At 39.9% G+C, this 21,298-nt stretch overlaps 1 protein-coding gene across 1 annotated transcript; it reads left to right on the top strand.

Annotated features, from left to right (window-relative positions):
- Positions 1-16,541: 16,541 nt before the first annotated feature.
- Positions 16,542-19,794, top strand: LOC118479577. The gene is made up of 4 exons (XM_035974176.1): positions 16,542-18,105; positions 18,201-18,737; positions 19,112-19,458; positions 19,534-19,794. The coding sequence occupies exons 1-4, from the start codon at positions 16,542-16,544 to the stop codon at positions 19,792-19,794; spliced, it is 2,709 nt and encodes a 902-aa protein (XP_035830069.1).
- The last annotated feature ends 1,504 nt before the right edge of the window (positions 19,795-21,298 follow it).

Below are 21,298 nucleotides of genomic sequence, written 5' to 3' on the forward strand. Positions count from 1 at the left end.
CTGAAAATGAAATCAAGCTTAACGGTGTTGGTGATGAGTCTCAAACCTGATATGATCCTCTTGCACGAACTCACAAAAATATTGTTTGTAAATATTTCTTTTCAGCATTTCATTTTGATTATTTCACAAAAATCCAAAAAGATTTTAGTGTGTTTTAGCATAAATTTTGAAAAATTCAAAAAGATTTTCGACAACTGATGTTGAAAAGCTGATTTTCAAAATTCAAGTGCTAAACATGACGACATTTGGTTTGGGAGAGTGTGTCTTGATAGTTTATATCATACAAGTGGTCATCAAAAGACTTAAATATATTTCTCCTACAAGTGGTTCATCAGAAACGAATTGATAGATCAGTTTGTGATAGGATTTACAAGTGGTGTATGAATACTTAAATGTCTTATCATAAAACTTATGTTTGAGGTAGAGTTTTATGCAGGTTGAATTTGAGCTACGATTGACAATCCTAAGCAAGATTCAAGAATCAACATTTGAGGGGGAGTGCATGTTGTTGCTGATGAATTTGAAGATGTCAACATTCAAGAGAAGGAGTTTGTTGAAGATAAAGTTGAAGAAGCAGTAAGAGCCAGTGTTGATCCTGGAGCTGCATTTGCGCAATCGAGATTGAAGAAGAGAAGATAGAAATCGAGGATGCTTACAGCATCAAATACTTCAAAGAGAAGCTCAGAGACCGATAAAGACTGAAGATGCGAAGACTCGACACTGAAGACTCCGTCAACATCCGAGGGGGAGTTTGTTGGTGCATCCGTCTGTCGTCTACGTCTTGTATCGAGTCTTGAGTAGAATAGGCTAGATCAGGGCACGGAATTCAAGAAACTGGAATTGAAGCTGATTCCGCTCCAAATGACATCTTGTCATTTGGAGCGAAACCCCTAGATTCTGATTCCGCTCGATAGGTTAAAGCCTGATTTCGCTCGTGTTGTAACGTCTGATTTCGCCCGAATTGTAACATGCTGATTTCGCTCCTGATGATCTTGCATGTTGGAGCGAAATTAGAACACCTATATATAGGGTGTCTGTTGGAGCGAAATAATAACATAGTTAGGGTGATTGTCTTCCAATGAGCCACGAAGTGCTGCCGAAGTGTTGACTCAAGTGTAAACGTCGTTCAATCAATAGAATCAATAGTTTAAAGTGAATTCTCGGTGAATTGAACCTGATTTGTCTGTTTCCGTCGTTCAAATCAGGAAAAGTTCTTCTGATAGACTCAATTGGGTCCGAACACAATCCTACATATATATTGGTAATTCATTGCATTGACTGTTTGTGTTTTGCAGATGATATACCATTAGCTCCCCTACAGTTAATGCAGAGGGATGGTGCTTAAAACATGGATATATCTGGTATTGAAGATATGTTGTTCTTTGCAGGTATAACTTTAGGGCTGTTTAAAATAAATTTTAACAACTGAAGTTACTAATTTTGATCCGATTTGCGTGTGTGTATATGTATATTTTTAATTGCTAATTACTCAAAAAAGGTAACCAACTTTGGTCCATTTTCTGTTTAAGGTAACCAACTTTGGTCCTTTTTCTATTCAAGGTAACCAACTTTGGTCCATTTTTTGTTCAAGGTAACCAACTTTGGTCCATTTCCTGTTCAAGGTAACCATCTTTTCATGTTTCAGTTTTAGCCAGCAATTAATAATATACTACCTGGATTGATAATATCTCATATAAATGTGTTGAAATTACTTGCCCTATTATATTTGTTGCTGGAGCGTTGTCAGTAATCAGATAATGGATGAGGACAATTTCTTGTTTGTGTGGGTATTAACTTTAACTAAATTATGCCTACTCATTTTTTTCCTAGTCTGGCTCCAATTTGTTCCTGAAAGTGGAAATGGATGATCCCTCAATTCAAGCTCTAGAGTTCCTAATATAGTAGATGAAAGGAAGAATAAATGGTAAGGCTATCTTTTTGAGGTCTGTATGTGTTGGAGTTTACATTTAAATTTACATTAATGATTTAATGTCCTTGCCCTGTCCCATTCCATTTAGTTCCAAAAGTTGTTATGAACCGTTTCATGTGGGTGTCTACTCAATTACTTGCAAGAGAAAAACCAGTTTCAAATGCCCAAAACTTCCATGTTAAGCTGCCTTTAAGAGAAAAACCAATTTCAAATGTTGTAATTTCTAAAGAACTTGTAGAAATTCAAGCCTTCTTGAGATGGGAGAAAAAGGGCCCATTTTTTTCTCAACCATGTTAGTTTTACAACCCGACTGGTTTGACTCGCTGCATAACCAGCCCACTTTTTTCCCCAAGCTACAACTTGAGTGGTTTTATGATATTGTCATGTGTAGTGAGATAAGCAAAGCTCAAGATAGACTCACGTATTTTCTCAGAATGTATATGTGAATTATCCAACATAGTGAACTTTTGAGAATGTCAACAGTCGGGCGTGGAGGTGAAGGGGATGTTGGGCAGCATATCCGTGATGAAATTCTAGTCTCCAGGTGCCACAATATTCTTATAATTATTTTCTGGTCGATAAAGTTTCATAAATCTCCCTTTAGTTGAAGCTATTATCAATTCACTTATTTTCTAACTATAGAGAAATAACGATTGCGTGGGTGGAATGATGGAAGAATGGCATCAGAAGCTGCATAATAATACAAGCTCTGATGATGTTGTGATCTATGAGGTACAGGGGTGGCTTGAGGGTAAAGCCGCTAAAGCAAAGATTTTAGGCTTCATCTTCTTATTGGCCCTGTCACTCTTTCTTTATAGATATATTCTTTACTAAACTGAGCATAAATGTATTGACTATATTACACATTGCAATTTTTTTAACTAAACTGATTTTTAAATAATTTACATCAAAAAACAAAACAAAAAAAAAATTTAATTTCAAAATTAAAATAGTAATATCTAAACTTTATTGATAACAAGGCCCCTTTTAAAAGTTCGTTCAAGGCCTTTAAATGGCTTGAGAGTCGAGCCAACCCTGAACGGGCATATTGCATTTGAAGCTATATTCATATTCTTTGAAGCTTGTATTACACTTAAAAATGCTTGAGTCAATTAATGGTCTGTAGTTTGTAATTGTGGGGAATACAAGTATACTACCTCACTTTGTTATAGACTCTGTTTATAACTTTATGAGAGACCTTGCTAGTAATTTTGGGTTTATTTGTTAATAAAAATGCCTATTTTTTGTAATATAAATGTTATACATTGATGTTAGTTCATGATTGGGTCCAGATCTAATCTAAGTTTTGTGCTTACATAGGAAACTGATAGGTGTTTGATATTATCTGAGTGGATACGTAGCCGAAAAACAAGATAAGCTTGAATACATTGATGATCCATAAACGAACATTGCTGTCGATCAGCAAGAGATAGTAACGGGAATGGGACCAACATGACCTCCAATGCTGCTGAGCGTTACGTGATGGAAATCAACTACAAGGGTCTGGGTAAGGGTGGCACGAGAGGCTGAGCGTTACGTGATGGAAATCAACTACAAGGGTCTGGGTAAGGGTGGCACGAGATGCTGAGCATCAGTGGCGGTCTTCAAGACGTGTTGGGATTCAGGTTGCATAATATGTAATATGTTAGGATAACTTGGGTCTTTAATGTTTTAATTTGTAAATTTTAATTGAAATGTTTTATAAAATATTGAAAATTCTATAAATGCATGGTTCTAAAATTATAAACATAATTAGCAGGTTTAATATAGAAAATGGCTGCAAAAAAATAAAAAAATAAATAAATAAAATTTGCAACCGCAAAAACGGCCAGAACTTTGTAAAATACAAGAGGTCGCAAAATGGTTGCAAGTTTGTAAAAGGTAAGCGGTCGCAAAACTGTCGCAACTAGATTGTCTTACAAAACCAATGAAAACAGTCGCAAAATTTGCAACCGCGCTTTTGGTTGCAAAACCTGATCACAATGATTTAGTAGCGGTCGCAACTTGGTTGCAATAGGGTAATTGCGACAAGTGTTTTTCCAACCGCATGATCGATCACAAAACAGTCGCAACAGAGCAATTGTGATCAGTAGCAACTACAACTAGTAGCTTCTGCAATCGGTAGCAACTACCACTACAAAAAAAAGCCATTTAGTGGCATCTAACTTTTATGCCATTAATTTAGGTTTTAATGGCACTTTAAGTATGCCGCATTTGCTTAACACCCATTTTTAGTGGCATTTAGATGTTATGCCACTAATTTATACTTTTAATGGCACTTCTATGCGTGCCATAATTGCGTGACATCAACTTTTAGTAGCATTTAATATTTTTATGCCATTGATTCACACTTTCAATTTCAACATAAATTTTCCCTCTCTTAGTGGCACTTTTGCGTATGCCTTAGGAACCGACCCGCACGTCCTTTACTACACGGTTTAATTTATACCTGTTTAGTGGATCGTTTCTACGGTCTCGTGGGTTGACCCGTGCACTGCTTACTTCTAAGATGACCGTTTTATCTTTTAAAGTTTGCTATTAACAAAAACACATAGTATAAGTTTTTTAAGTATATGCTAACACGCAAGAATCCAAAATTAAAGTTATGATGATATCATTCAAAAAGTGCCGTTTTGTTAAAAACTTATTAACACACAATAAGTTTTTTAACCTATATTTATACGAATTCAATTAGTTAAAAAACTTGTTTATACGGATGTGTTTTTGGAGTGAGGATATGCTAACACACTAGAAGTATATGAGGCCACTCATTACTTCCATTTTGGAGGTAACTATTTTATAGCAAAACTTTAAAAAAATGTTGGAGTATTTATACGGCAATTTTTGACCCTCCAGGTTAAATAAAGTATTAGATGCCAATTTTTTTGTTTTTAAAGTTTTTTAACCTGTTAGATTCAAACTTATTTATACGAATTCCAATGGAAAGTTACCTCCAAAATTTTCCCCCAAAATTATTTCCCCCAAAATTATGAAAGTTACCTCCAAAATTTTCCCCCAAAATTATTTCTCTCCAACTTTAACCTGTTTCCCTCGTTACTTTCTAATCTGCCCATATTCCTCCCAAAAAATTGCAATTGTTTGTTTAATGCTCTTATGTCTCTTATTCACAGTAGCGAATTTTGTTGAAGGAGGCCATCAATTGTCACAGAAGATTGGAATTAGGTCAGTCACTATTGTTTTCTCTACTAGGTTTTCTTTTGTTTGTTCTTTAAGATCTGATTGCATTCGTTATTATAGAAGAAATCACAATTTGGACTTGCAAAAACGACGATTCAGACATCCGATTTCAGGTAATTTGGATCCATCAATTATTTTCACCATCACGTCCTAGTTTATATGTGATCATGTAGTAATTATTCTGGTAAAAAATCATTGATTCTTCTATTCTGTGATGTGATATGAACTTTGGTAATTATTTGCTGATGTCTAACAGCCCGGTGCTTCTGTTTGCTGAGCACATGATGTAGAATTAGTGCAGTTGCTAATATCTTTGTCATCCGTTTTCAATATATTGCTGCTAAAAAGGGTTGTATGTTTGCTGCTATCTGTGGGTTTGCTACTAGGAATTTTCATAGCTTGAATGTTGTGATATTTTAGATGTAAATAAGATATTTATGAAGATTTTAACTGCTATAATTAAAATAGAATGATAAAACAAGGCAGTTGTTGCAAAACTAGAAAAATGGTTGAAAGATCTTGTTTTTAACGAATTTGGACAGAAACAACTAATAAAATGAAATGGAAATGAATTCATCTTAGCAAAGTATAGCTCGACTTGCTGTGATTTATGACATAAAAGGCTCTGTATCAATTGGATAATACTATAAGTGGTCAATTTTCTTTAAATTAAGGTAGGGGTAATTTTGTAATTTAAAAAAATGTATTTTATTCCTGCGTCTTTTTCCGTATTTGTCACACCCCCAAATTCCACCTGCGGATAACACCCGCTTCGAGGGCGTGACTGACCAGGATCCAGCCACCAATTATACTGACTAATTAAATTGATAACAAAAGTAATACTTACTAACCACAAGATTAGCAAATATCAAGTTCAGAGTTTAAGGTTTCAAGTTCAAACAGAAATAAGTAGCGGAAGCATAAATAAACAGTTTTAAACAATGTTCGTAAGGTAAGCATGATAAATGCCCAACACACGGGCAGACGACCACTACACATCCCAAGCAGCTGCTCCAGTCACTGGCCACCTGCAAAGCATGCAGTAAGGGGGGTCAACAATAATGCTGAGTGAGTTCACTAGTTGTCCAGTTTTAATTACCAAAAACTTGTTTCACCAGTTAATTTATCCGTTTATACATGCCATGGGGAGCTACCCCAAAAGTTAGCAACTAAACTGTTTTTCCAATACCGAACACTAGGTAACCGTTTGCGTTTCCGCAGGATGCCCCGATGTCAATGTTCTATCATCATTGACGGATGCCTGAGTACATTAGTTCACGACCGATCCCATACCATGGCACGGTGTGAGGTTGGTAAAACCTAAATAGCGCTATCAACTAATAACCCGTTCGCCTGGCCCCGGCGACTAATCGGTATTATGTAGTAGGGACTTGAGTGATAGAGTTGCGTTTAGTGCCGTTTGGTTGCATTCCGTATAAACAGTAATTAACTAAAAGGTTTCCCAATGACAAGGGAAGGAAAAGTAAGTTTGTTCCCAGTAACTAGGGAAAGAATGTAGATGGTATCCCCTTTACAAGGGGATAGGGTTGTTTTCGTCTCGTGTCCCAAACCACCGGGACGCATGCTTTTAAGTTGTGAACTCACCTTGGGTTGCTCGGTAGATATTTTTACCCGGTCAAGTATGTTGGTCACCACGTCCTAACATGGTTACCAAATATGGGTCAAGTCGGGTACAAGTAAACACATAGCGAACACGTATGGCAATACACATTGCAAACACGTATAACATGCAAATACACAAACAGTTGGGTCATTGGGTCAGCCCTAACATACAATCACATAGCCCAGTCAACAGAAAGCCCAACAGTCAAAGCCCAATAACACCAAAATAGCCCAGTCGAGACAAGGGTGGTTGCGACTCGCAACCGAGGTTACGACTCGCAACCGAGGTCTCGGTTCATCACGTTTTGGTTACGAGTCGCAACCAGAGGTTCCGACTCGCAACCGGCGGTTCCGACTTGTCAACAGTGGTTACGACTCGCAACCGGATTCGATGCGCGTTGATTGCGACTCGTAACCGGGAGATCTCGACAAGACTTGATGCGGTCTCGAGTAGCAACCAAAGGTTGCGACTCGCAACCGTGATTACGTGCACAACAAATCTTCTAGAACCTGCAATGTACTGACCAATAGAATTGCATTTTCATGTAACAGTGTACTATCCCCACTAAACATGTTTTCTTGTCTAAATTATGTCTAAAACAGATCAAACAAGGCATATTCAAAATATTTCAAGGACATTCATACATGTTCATACCATATTCAAACACACTCAAGAAATTTCTTATGAACAATCAACCCCATTTATCAACAAACCAACCCCGAGATCATGCATAAAAACCCTCCAATCCTACTCGTAACATCATCCGGACAACAAGCATCATTAACCATCATCATATAACATGTAAACAATTTAATCCGAGACATATTATATTTAATCCACCACAATCATGAATATCCATTCTATCTAAACATTCCAAAACATAAACATGCTAACCGGTTATCCATTTCACACATTTTGATTCACACAAAACATGGCAAACAATCATCATCCATACACAAGAATCATAGTAACACATAATATATATGTATATCCATCCTAGTGACATTATTAACACATGAACATCTAGAAGAGAGCTCAAACCACTAACCGGTTAACTCGAGGTGTAAGAAAGGGGGTGTTCGGGTGAAGATTGATCCGGCCGCTCCTCCTTGTCGTTTGTCTACTTGATCCGAGAGAGGAAGAGGGAGAAGGAGATGGTTTTGGTTGCTAGAGTTCTTAGGTTTTTAGGGTTTTAGTGAGGAAGAAGGAGTGAGTGAAGGTGAGTGTTGTAAAAATGGTTAAGGGAGGGGAGGGTCGGTTTATATAATGTCACGAGTGGGCTTAGGGGTTTCCGGGTTGGGTTCTCGGTCGCAAGGCCCTAACCGGCCCAACACTTGCTGTTCACTCGAGACCAAGCGGTCTCGAGTCGGGTCTCGGCTCGTCTCACATACACACTTATACATATATATATATATATAAATACATATATACGTACACCTTCTCAACAATGAACACGTAACGATAAATCACCGATTTTCATTTAATGACAATATATAAATATAAATACAAGTTGATCAATTACAGAAATGGTTGTCCGGGAAAACCCGAAGTGTCACATTATCCCCAAGTTTTAGGAACTTTCGTCCCGAAAGTTAAGGCAGCCACTGTCAAGCTAGCGTTAGTGAAAGCGTTTCAACGGGGTGTCACATCATCCCCCCGTTAGTTGGGAATTTCGTCCCGAAATTCGGTTGTAGCTTCAGTGCTGGGGTTTTCGTTAGGAAATAGCCGGGGATACTTGTGCTTCATCTGGTCTTCCCGCTCCCAGGTAAACTCTGGGCCGCGTCGCGAGTTCCAACGGACTCGCACAAGAGGTATCTGGCTACGTTTGAGGATTTTGATCTCTCGATCCGTGATTTCAATCGGTTCCTCAGTAAAGTGTAGCTGTTCGTCAATGGTTAGTTCCTTGAAAGGAATTACGAGCGTTTCATCTGACAGACACTTCTTCAGATTAGATACGTGAAATACGTTGTGTACCGCACTCAGTTCTTCAGGCAGGTTCAATCTATAAGCAACCTTACCAATTTTCTCAGTAATTTCGAATGGTCCGATATATCGCGGATTAAGCTTGCCCCGTTTACCAAAGCGTACCACACCCTTCCAGGGTGAGACTTTAAGTAGAACCCGGTCACCGACCTGGAATTCCAATGGTTTCCTACGCTTATCAGCGTAGCTCTTCTGACGGTCGCGAGCTGCCGCCATGCGTTGTCTGATCTTGGCAATCTTTTCCGTTGTATCTACCACCATCTCTGGGCCCGTGATTTGACTATCACCGATTTCTGCCCAGCAAAGAGGTGACCGGCATTTACGACCGTACAATGCCTCGAAAGGTGCTGCCTGAATACTAGTGTGGTAGATGTTGTTGTAGGAGAATTCCACTAGCGGTAGATGCTTCTCCCAGTTCTTGCCAAAATCGATCACACACGCTCTAAGCATGTCTTCTAGGGTTTGGATGGTGCGTTCAGACTGCCCATCCGTTTGCGGGTGATAAGTAGTGCTCATGTCCAAACGTGAGCCAAAGGATTTGTGAATAGCTTGCCACAATTCCGAAGTAAAACGAGCGTCTCGGTCGGAAATAATTGAGGTTGGCACTCCGTGCCTCGAGACTACTTCCTTTAAGTAAATCTCCGCCAAGGTAGAAAACTTGTCCGTTTCCTTAATAGCCAGAAAGTGCGCGGACTTGGTCAATCGGTCTACTATTACCCAAATAGTGTCATTTCCGCGTTGAGACCTAGGTAGCCCTGTAACAAAGTCCATGGAAATTTGCTCCCATTTCCATTTCGGGATTTCTGGTTGTTGGAGTAGACCTGCTGGCTTCTGGTACTCTGTCTTGACTCTTGCGCAAGTCAAACATTTGCTGACGTATGTTGCTATGTGGGCCTTCATGCCAGGCCACCAATAGGTAGTCTTCAAGTCGTGATACATCTTGTCCGAACCAGGGTGTACGGAGTAGCGGGACTTGTGGGCTTCATCCATCACGAGTTCACGTAAATCTCCATAGAGAGGGACCCAAATGCGCCCTGTTACATAGTAAGCGCCATCTTCTTTCTGTTCTAGTTGCTGCCTCGACCCTCGCAGAGACTCAGCCCTGATGTTTTCCGGTTTCAATGCTTCAACTTGAGCATTTCGGATCTGGGTAGGGAGGTTAGACTGGATGGTAAGTTGCAATGCTCGCACGCGCTTTGGTATAGTGTCCTTTCGGCTGAGGGCGTCTGCCACGACATTGGCCTTGCCCGGATGATACTTGATGGCGCATTCGTAGTCATTCAAGAGTTCGACCCATCGACGTTGCCGCATGTTTAATTCCTTTTGCCTAAAGATATGCTCGAGACTCCTGTGATCGGTGTAAATAGTGCACTTGGTACCGTACAGGTAATGTCTCCATATCTGAAGAGCAAAAACCACTGCTCCGAGTTCCAAGTCATGTGTTGTGTAGTTTCTTTCGTGTGTCTTGAGTTGTCGTGAGGCGTAGGCAATAACTTTCTCGCGTTGCATTAACACGCAACCGAGCCCATGGATAGACGCATCGCAGTAAACCACAAAGTCGTCAGTGCCTTCAGGCAACGAGAGAATAGGAGCACTACAGAGGTTATCCTTAAGCCTCCAAAAAGCAGATTCCTGTGCTTCATTCCACTTGTAGGCGACGCCTTTCTGAGTGAGTGTAGTGAGGGGTTGTGCAATCTTTGAGAATCCATGAATGAATCTGCGGTAGTAACCTGCCAATCCCAAGAATTGGCGAACTTCAGTGGGAGTCTTAGGTGTAGGCCAGTTCTTTATCGATTCGATCTTAGCTGGGTCAACATGAATTCCGTTCTTATTAACTACATGGCCGAGGAAATGGACTTCTCGAAGCCAGAAGTCACATTTAGAGAATTTGGCGTACAACTGCTCCTTGCGAAGGAGTTCCAGAATAAGGCGTAGGTGTTGTTCATGTTCCTCCTGACTTTTCGAATAAATCAGGATGTCGTCGATAAACACAATCACGAATTTGTCGAGGTAAGGCTTACATACGCGGTTCATAAGATCCATGAACACTGCCGGTGCGTTGGTCATTCCGAAAGGCATAACGAGAAATTCATAGTGACCATAACGGGTCCTAAACGCAGTCTTGGAAATATCTTCGTCACGTACTCTCAACTGGTGATAACCTGATCGTAGGTCAATCTTAGAATAGTAGCTCGATCCTTGCAACTGATCGAATAGGTCGTCGATGCGCGGGAGAGGGTAACGGTTCTTGATGGTAACCTTGTTCAACTCACGATAGTGGATGCACATTCGGAATGTGCCATCCTTCTTCTTGACAAAGAGTACTGGTGCTCCCCAGGGTGATGAACTAGGACGGATAAATCCTTTATCCAAAAGTTCCTGTAGTTGCGTAGAGAGTTCTTTCAGTTCTGCAGGGGCTAGACGGTACGGTGCACGAGCTATGGGTGCTGCCCCGGGAGCTAGCTCGATTTTGAATTCGACCTGACGGTGGGGAGGGAGTCCAGGTAGTTCCTCAGGAAATACCTCGGGGTAGTCACGTACTACAGGAAAATCTTCAATCCTCTTTTCCTTTTCGTGAGTATTGGTGACAAGTGCTAGGATTGCGGTGTGCCCTTTTTGTAAACACTTCTGGGCTTTCAGGAGCGAGATAATGCCTGTGACTTCTCCACCTTTGTTGCCTTGAACGATGAGGGGTTGGCCAGAACGGCGAGGTATACGAACTGCTTTCTCTTGACAGAGAATCTCAGCGCGATGTTTGGATAACCAATCCATACCGATGACGACATCGAAGCTTCCAAGTTTGACGGGGAAAAGATCGATACTAAACGTGTGGCCAGACAATTCTAGTGTGCAGTCGTGGATCATGTGCGTGGCCTCGATGTTCTTACCATTAGCTATCTCGACGATGTGCTTAGAACTTAATAATGCAGGCGGGTGCTTAAGTTTCTTACTAATGCGAAGGGATACATAACTGGCATCGGCACCGGAATCAAATAACACAGAAACATAACGATCATCAAGTAGGAACTTACCCGCCACGACGTTGGGATCGTTCCTTGCTTCACCAGCTCCAATCACGAAAGCTCTTCCCCTTGCACCATTCCCAGCATTGTTGTTTTGCTCATTGTTCCCAGCTCCCTGATTGTTGTTGCGATTCTGATTCAGTTCAGGGCAATCCTTTCGCATGTGCCCTGTTGCCCCACATTTAAAACATGCTCGGTTATTTCCCTGCTGCTGTTGCTGTTGGGGTTGTTGCTGATTCTGCCTTGCTGGGAACTGACTCCTACAATCCTTGGCTTCGTGCCCCATCTTGTGGCATCGCTGACACTGGCCCTTGTTACATGCCCCATTGTGGTGCCTGTTACACTTGTTGCACTTAGGGTAGCTTCCCCGGTAGCCACCCTGTTGCTGAGTGCCCTTGTTGTTGTCAGTTTTCCTTTGCTGAGCTGGGGCCTGAGTAGAGTTAGCATCCTTGCCCTGATTTCCATCCCACTTTCGTTTACCATCACTAGAAGTTCCTTCCGCAGCACTGATCCTTTTGGGCAACCTGCCCTCCTCCACAGCCTGGTTGGTGAGTTTGTGGGCAAGACGAACCACGGGCTGTATGGCAGTGAGGTTGGCCGAGGTTACGTGGCTCCTGATTTCTGGGACTAAGCCCTTGATGTACAATTCGATCCTTCGGTACATGGGTCGGGACATGTTTGGACAAAGAGCAGCATAGTCGTTGGACAGCTTGGTGTAGGTCTCAATCTCTGACCCAACCATCTTGAGTTCATAGTACTCGTCCTCGAGTTTGTGGATGTCATCCCTGTGACAGTACTCTTCCTTGATCATATCCTTGAAATCTTCCCATGCAGTAGCGTTTGCAGTCTCCAAACCAAGCATTTGAATTTGCGCCTTCCACCATGAAAGTGCGCTTCCCTCAAGAGTACCAGTAGCAAACTTCACCCAATTAGCAGGGGGACACTCGCAGACAGCGAAGACAGCTTCGACCTTCTCGATCCAGTGCAGGAGACCTATGGCACCCTCAGTGCCACTGAATGGAAGAGGCTTGCAATCCATGAAGGTCTTGAAGGTACAGACACGTGGTTGCATAGGCGCAGGCTGACCTGTTGTGAGGAGTGAAGCGAAATAGGTTTAGAGGCGAAAAGACGATGCGGCGGTAGGATCTAAACATCCTAAAACAACGAGCTTACCTATAGGGTGAGCTGCGAAAGCTGCAGCCACTGTGTTGAGTAGGTTAGTGAACTGAGCCTGAGTCATGTTGACGTTTCCTCGTCCGCGTCCACTCATTGTCTTCATAACCAGAAAACATAGTATGAGTGTGGTGTCGTAACATAGCGGGAATAAGATAGAAGAGGGGAGGCGTATCTATCTAATCCGGCAAACTAGTACGTATAATAAAGCAGAAAGCATAAGACAAATAAGCAAGTAAATATGGGTCCGAGCTATGAGGTCAGATAAGTCGAGCCTTGCACTTGGAGTGTAGTGTCGTCACGAGTCACGGGTTATAGTCTGGTTTTTCTCAAAAAGATTTTTCCCCTTTTTAAAACCAAGTTCACTATAACCAATGGCTCTGATACCAATCTGTCACACCCCCAAATTCCACCTGCGGATAACACCCGCTTCGAGGGCGTGACTGACCAGGATCCAGCCACCAATTATACTGACTAATTAAATTGATAACAAAAGTAATACTTACTAACCACAAGATTAGCAAATATCAAGTTCAGAGTTTAAGGTTTCAAGTTCAAACAGAAATAAGTAGCGGAAGCATAAATAAACAGTTTTAAACAATGTTCGTAAGGTAAGCATGATAAATGCCCAACACATGGGCAGACGACCACTACACATCCCAAGCAGCTGCTCCAGTCACTGGCCACCTGCAAAGCATGCAGTAAGGGGGGTCAACAATAATGCTGAGTGAGTTCACTAGTTGTCCAGTTTTAATTACCAAAAACTTGTTTCACCAGTTAATTTATCCGTTTATACATGCCATGGGGAGCTACCCCAAAAGTTAGCAACTAAACTGTTTTTCCAATACCGAACACTAGGTAACCGTTTGCGTTTCCGCAGGATGCCCCGATGTCAATGTTCTATCATCATTGACGGATGCCTGAGTACATTAGTTCACGACCGATCCCATACCATGGCACGGTGTGAGGTTGGTAAAACCTAAATAGCGCTATCAACTAATAACCCGTTCGCCTGGCCCCGGCGACTAATCGGTATTATGTAGTAGGGACTTGAGTGATAGAGTTGCGTTTAGTGCCGTTTGGTTGCATTCCGTATAAACAGTAATTAACTAAAAGGTTTCCCAATGACAAGGGAAGGAAAAGTAAGTTTGTTCCCAGTAACTAGGGAAGGAATGTAGATGGTATCCCCTTTACAAGGGGATAGGGTTGTTTTCGTCTCGTGTCCCAAACCACCGGGACGCATGCTTTTAAGTTGTGAACTCACCTTGGGTTGCTCGGTAGATATTTTTACCCGGTCAAGTATGTTGGTCACCACGTCCTAACATGGTTACCAAATATGGGTCAAGTCGGGTACAAGTAAACACATAGCGAACACGTATGGCAATACACATAGCAAACACGTATAACATGCAAATACACAAACAGTTGGGTCATTGGGTCAGCCCTAACATACAATCACATAGCCCAGTCAACAGAAAGCCCAACAGTCAAAGCCCAATAACACCAAAATAGCCCAGTCGAGACAAGGGTGGTTGCGACTCGCAACCGAGGTTACGACTCGCAACCGAGGTCTCGGTTCATCACGTTTTGGTTACGAGTCGCAACCAGAGGTTCCGACTCGCAACCGGCGGTTCCGACTTGTCAACAGTGGTTACGACTCGCAACCGGATTCGATGCGCGTTGATTGCGAGTCGCAACCGGGAGATCTCGACAAGACTTGATGCGGTCTCGAGTAGCAACCAAAGGTTGCGACTCGCAACCGTGATTACGTGCACAACAAATCTTCTAGAACCTGCAATGTACTGACCAATAGAATTGCATTTTCATGTAACAGTGTACTATCCCCACTAAACATGTTTTCTTGTCTAAATTATGTCTAAAACAGATCAAACAAGGCATATTCAAAATATTTCAAGGACATTCATACATGTTCTTACCATATTCAAACACATTCAAGAAATTTCTTATGAACAATCAACCCCATTTATCAACAAACCAACCCCGAGATCATGCATAAAAACCCTCCAATCCTACTCGTAACATCATCCGGACAACAAGCATCATTAACCATCATCATATAACATGTAAACAATTTAATCCGAGACATATTATATTTAATCCACCACAATCATGAATATCCATTCTATCTAAACATTCCAAAACATAAACATGCTAACCGGTTATCCATTTCACACATTTTGATTCACACAAAACATGGCAAACAATCATCATCCATACACAAGAATCATAGTAACACATAATATATATGTATATCCATCCTAGTGACATTATTAACACATGAACATCTAGAAGAGAGCTCAAACCACTAACCGGTTAACTCGAGGTGTAAGAAAGGGGGTGTTCGGGTGAAGATTGATCCGGCCGCTCCTCCTTGTCGTTTGTCTACTTGATCCGAGAGAGGAAGAGGGAGAAGGAGATGGTTTTGGTTGCTAGAGTTCTTAGGTTTTTAGGGTTTTAGTGAGGAAGAAGGAGTGAGTGAAGGTGAGTGTTGTAAAAATGGTTAAGGGAGGGGAGGGTCGGTTTATATAATGTCACGAGTGGGCTTAGGGGTTTCCGGGTTGGGTTCTCGGTCGCAAGGCCCTAACCGGCCCAACACTTGCTGTTCACTCGAGACCAAGCGGTCTCGAGTCGGGTCTCGGCTCGTCTCACATACACACTTATACATATATATATATATATATATAAATACATATATACGTACACCTTCTCAACAATGAACACGTAACGATAAATCACCGATTTTCATTTAATGACAATATATAAATATAAATACAAGTTGATCAATTACAGAAATGGTTGTCCGGGAAAACCCGAAGTGTCACATTATCCCCAAGTTTTAGGAACTTTCGTCCCGAAAGTTAAGGCAGCCACTGTCAAGCTAGCGTTAGTGAAAGCGTTTCAACGGGGTGTCACAGTATTCCAAACAACACAAAGTAATTATTCATTCCATTCTTATAGGGTAACCAAACAGGATAATGGAATGATAATGATCTATTCCATTCCTTTCCTCCGTCCATTCCGTTCACTCGCTCATTTCGTTCCATTTCGTTCACTCGCTCACTTCATTACATCATGCCCTAATAAAAGTAAATACAACTTGAAACAATTTGATTATTAACTGATCCTAAATTAATATGTATTAGACTTGCTAAAACGCTACTTACTTCAATTAATAAGATCCTAAATTGCGTTGTATGTTAGATTTTTAATCATTTTTTTCTAGCACAAGAAGATTTACTATTTTTTTCTTATTTAGTTAATTGATATATTTTTTTTGTTGCTTTTCGGTTTTTAAATGTTCTCAAATTTATCGTATTATTAAGTAAATGTCGAAACGGTACGGGTTGAAACGATCCGCGTCGAAACGGTACGCGTCGAAACTGTTCCGTTGAAACGGTACGGGTCAGATCGGGTTTTGGGCCGGGTCGGGTTGGTTAAAAAAATGTTTTTTTAAGTGATTGTACACCAAGGGGCAATTTTGTCACACAAACATGCCGCAACAGTAAGCTGCTGGCATATTCAACCCAAAACAAATAGTTGTGAATAATACTTATAAAGTTTGTTATGTTTTATTATGAATAGTAAAGTAATGGACAGATCATGGATGTACCTTGCACCAAGATCAAGTCAAACTTTTGTTAATGGGGTGCAAACGTTCTTAAATTTTGCATTTGAGAGAGCATGTGTCAATGGGGGGTTGATAAAGTGTCCATGTACAAATTGCCTAAATATGAAATATAAGAGTAGACAAACTGTTCTAGGTCACCTTATATGTTCAGGCTTCCGACCTGAATACTTGAAATGGGTATATCATGGGGAAGGCACAACGGTTGCATCAACGAGCACAACCCATAATGAGGAAGAACATATATTACACCACGAAATGCATGAAATGTTGGATGATATATTCGTAACAGAAGGTGGAAATGGAGTCGGGATGCATGAGACTGCGTCAAGTAATAGTGAGGAGACGAATACCAGAAGAAGTACATTTGATGACCTTGTGAACGAAGCTGAAGAAAAGGTGTACCCGAATTGCAAATACAACAAGTTATCTTGTGTGGTGCATTTGTACCATTTAAAATGTCTCAATGGATGGAGTAACAAATCTTTTAATATGTTGTTAGAGTTTCTAGAGGATTTATTACCGGAAGGAAATTTGTTACCTAAAACAACACATCAAGTGAAGAAAATCATGGCCAACTTGGGATTAAGATATGAAAAAATCCATTCATGTCCTAATGGTTGCATGTTGTTCTGGGATGATAAAGAGAAAGATGAAGTTTGTTCTTTTTGTGGATCTTCTAGATGGAAAGTTTATGAAGTTAGTCCAGAAGATGAAGAGAGTCCTCCCAAGAAGAAGGCTTCAAAAATATTACGGTGGTTTCCTTTAAAGCCTAGACTTCAAAGACTGTTTATGTCATCAAAGACATCTAATCTTATGAAGTGGCATCATACAGACCGTGTGAGAGATGGAAAATTGCGACATCCAGCAGATGCCCTAGTTTGGGAAGATTTTGATGAAAAGTTTCCTGAATTTGCTAGTGATCCCCGTAATGTTCGTCTAGCTCTTTCAAGTGATGGCTTCAACCCATTTAGGATGAATGTGCCACATAGTATTTGGCCAGTTTTTCTGATTCCTTACAATCTGCCACCATGGTTAGTTATGAAGCAACCAAATTTTATTCTTTCTTTAATCATCCCAGGTCCTAAAGGTCCAGGAAACAAGATAGATGTGTATATGCAACCTTTGATAAAAGAATTGAAGGAGTTATGGGAGGATGGAGTTTCTACATTTGATGCCTCAACGAAACAATACTTCCAGTTGAAGGCATCTATTATTTCTACCATATCCGACTTTCCAGGCTATGCCAATCTGTCCGGGTGGAGCACTAAGGGAGCACTTGCATGTCCTGTATGTGGTTTTGATACTGATTCCAATTGGCTTAGTCACGGCAGAAAGTGGTGTTACATGTGTCATCGAAGGTGGCTTCCATCTGACCATCGTTGGCGTTCAGACACAAGATCCTTTGTTGGACACCATAAATTCAGAGCTGCTCCTGTTTCTTCTTCTGGAGAGGAGATTCTACAACAACTAGACAACACAGAATTTCTTGTCGACAATGATGTTCATGGTCCATGGAAGAAGAAAAGTATTTTTTTTTTATGTTGCCATATTGGGAGCATTAGTTGTTGCGCCACAATCTTGATGTTATGCACATTGAAAAGAATGTTTGTGACAACATAGTGGGGACTATATTGGGACAAGAAGGAAAGTCAAAAGATAACTATAAAACAAGACTTGACTTACAACAAATGGGTATAAGAAAGGAACTGCATCCAAAGAAGCGGCCTAGAAGTAATATCACTTTCATGCCAAAAGCTTGCTATCAAATGACTCGGGGTGAAAAGACTCAATTTTTAAAAATCCTCAAGTCAATCAAACCTCCCGATGAATTTTCATCTAATATCTCTCGATGTGTACAGTTAAATGAGCGCAAATTAATTGGGATGAAAAGTTATGATTGTCACTTGTTGTTGATGCAAGAATTTTTGCCGATTGCATTACGTGGAACTTTACCAGACCATGTAAGCTCGGTTATAATTGAACTATGCAATTTTTTTAAGATCATTTGCTACAAGGATTTATCTGAAGTTGATCTGCATTTTATTGAGTCTAAAGTTGCTCTCACTTTATGCAAATTAGAAAAGATATTTCCTCCGTCATTCTTTACTGTAATGGTGCACTTGGTGATCCATTTAACGAGAAAGGTTAGGCTTGGAGGTCCTGTTGCATTTCGGCGGGTACCCTATTGAAAGGTAAATACCATTTCTATATATCTTATGCATTATTTGCCACATTTTGTATTTTTTAAAATGATTAGGGACATTTTTATCTTATGCATTACTTGTAACTATCACATGAACAGGGACCTTTTGAAACTGACTATAGACGATAATGTTATAGCTTAAATTATTAACCTGTTCACAATTAAATAGATCAGAATTCGGCTCAGGAGCATAATAAACAACTTTTAATAATTTAAACTGCCCATCATGAGTGTTAAATCTAACTTCACATTTACCATTCAAAGCAAGTCAGTAAGTTTTTGTTAATGGGGTAAATATTGATATTTGTATTGCATCTTTTTTGAATAGATATTATGGGTATGCGCAAGGGGCTACATATCATTTCTACGGACCTCAGTGAAACTGTTGAAGACCATGGTGAAGACAATGTTGAAGACAATGGTGACGACCATGGTGACGACAATGTTGAAGACCATGGTGATGGCGATGACACTATTGAAAACCATGGTGAAGACAAGGTTGAAGACCATGGCTGCCAATCAAATTCTCATGATGGTAATGAGTATTTACGATTAAGACAACTGACAATTGAGAAGAACAATAAAAAACTAAGAGAACTAGGAATTAAAAACATTATAAAGTCTTCAGCTAGTTTGGAAGAAAGTCAAAAAACAAAGAAAAAAACCATGAAGAAGGTAATTTGATTATCAAAACTTAATTTATTTTGTTTTATCTACACATGTTGTCTAATGAAAATAAATTTGTTATAGCAACACCGTCCACAATATATTCCACCAATGTCTTCGAATAGAGTTGCTAATCTAAGGAAGCTACGTCGAGTCGTTGCTCCAAATGTCTCTCAAAAGCTTTCCTCAACTTCAAATACAACAAAACCGAATAAACAACCAACAGTTACCATGAGTGAAATAATCAAAGGTGATAAAGGAGGAGCAAAGAAAAAGTTGGTTCTTGTTGATGAGGATGATGAGATATTTCAAGGTATCATTTTGTTGTTCATAAAGTTATTTTAATTAATAGTATCTTTTATATTAATTTACTCTATTATTTTTATGAAGGGGATATAGAAGTAGATGATGTTGATCAACATGAGATACAGATGGCAGATCATGACTATTCTAATGATGAAGTCAGTATTCATGAACAAATACAAGGCCCTGAAAAACAAAAGGCAACAAGTTCTAATATAAAAGGTAATAGTATAGGTAGGCGTAAGAGGCTACATATCACTTCTACCATCTCAACTGAGCGTGTTGAAGACCATGTTGTCGACGACCAAGTTGAAGACCACCAAGTTTTTGAAACTCAAGGTCATCAAGCTAGTGAAATACAAGGTAAAAATTGTACACAATTTGTAATGATGTTTTAGACACAAAACAATAGCATATATGTTCAAATTTGTTAATAGACCGTTTTTTGTACCTGTTTGTTTTTTTCGAATTTGTTAGGTGCTCCTAAAAGGGTTCGAGGCTATACAACAAAAGCTGAAATTTGGAAGATGGATAGTACAAAAAGAATAGTTGTCACATTCAACAAGTCTGGAAAGCCTGTTGGGGCTGAAGCTAATGAACTTGCTCAATTCCTTGGGACGCTCGCGAGGATGGCTGATCATGTATCCATAGAATATTCTGACTGGAGGAAAGTTCCAATACAAAAAAAAGAGGACATGTATTCACTGGTTAAGGTATATGTCTTTATCAAGTTTCAAAATGTATTAGTAGATAAGCTAAGATATATATTCTAATTTACATATAATTTTTGTTTGTAGTCTAAATTTGTTATTCATCCAAATGAAACAAACGAGATTAAAAATTGGATCTTTCAAAGCATCGGAAAAAAATGGAGAGAATGGAAAGGTTCTTTAAAGGCATGTGCATATGATCCAAGCCTTACTGTTGATGAAATTGTGGCACAACAAGTTAAAAATGATGACCGAGTGAATCCAACTCAATTTAAAGAACTTGTACTCGTTGGTTCACTCCGGAATTTCAGGTAACAACAATGATGTAATGTTGATTGCTTATTAAATATATCTAATTATGGTATTAGATCGAAGAAGTCTTATCATGTATCTTTACCATTTACTGTAGAGTACATGCGGTGTTAAAAGAATGAGCCGCTCAAAGATGAAGGAGCCTCATGTTAGTGGGACAAAGTCGTTTGCTAGACTTACTCATGAAATGGTATTATTCGAGATTTTTTTTTATTTATTAATTTTTGAATATTTTGGTTTTTATTTCCCTACTAACCATCAAACGTAAATAATAGGCAACGAAGAATAATGGTATACATCCAACACGAGGAGAAATGTATATAAAAACTCGCACTCGTAAAGATGGAAGCATTGTTGATGATAACGCTACTCAAGTTGTGGTAATGTATTTTAATGTTCTTATATATCATGGGTGTGTTTAATTTTCTTATGATTATCTATTTTGTTATGTGTTTAATTAGGCTTCATTAAAAAAAATTACAAATGACTCTACAACCCCACCCGACGATCCAACTGATTTTACA

Source organism: Helianthus annuus, chromosome 6, assembly GCF_002127325.2.
Source record: "Helianthus annuus cultivar XRQ/B chromosome 6, HanXRQr2.0-SUNRISE, whole genome shotgun sequence".
Classification (NCBI taxonomy): Eukaryota; Viridiplantae; Streptophyta; class Magnoliopsida; order Asterales; family Asteraceae; genus Helianthus; species Helianthus annuus.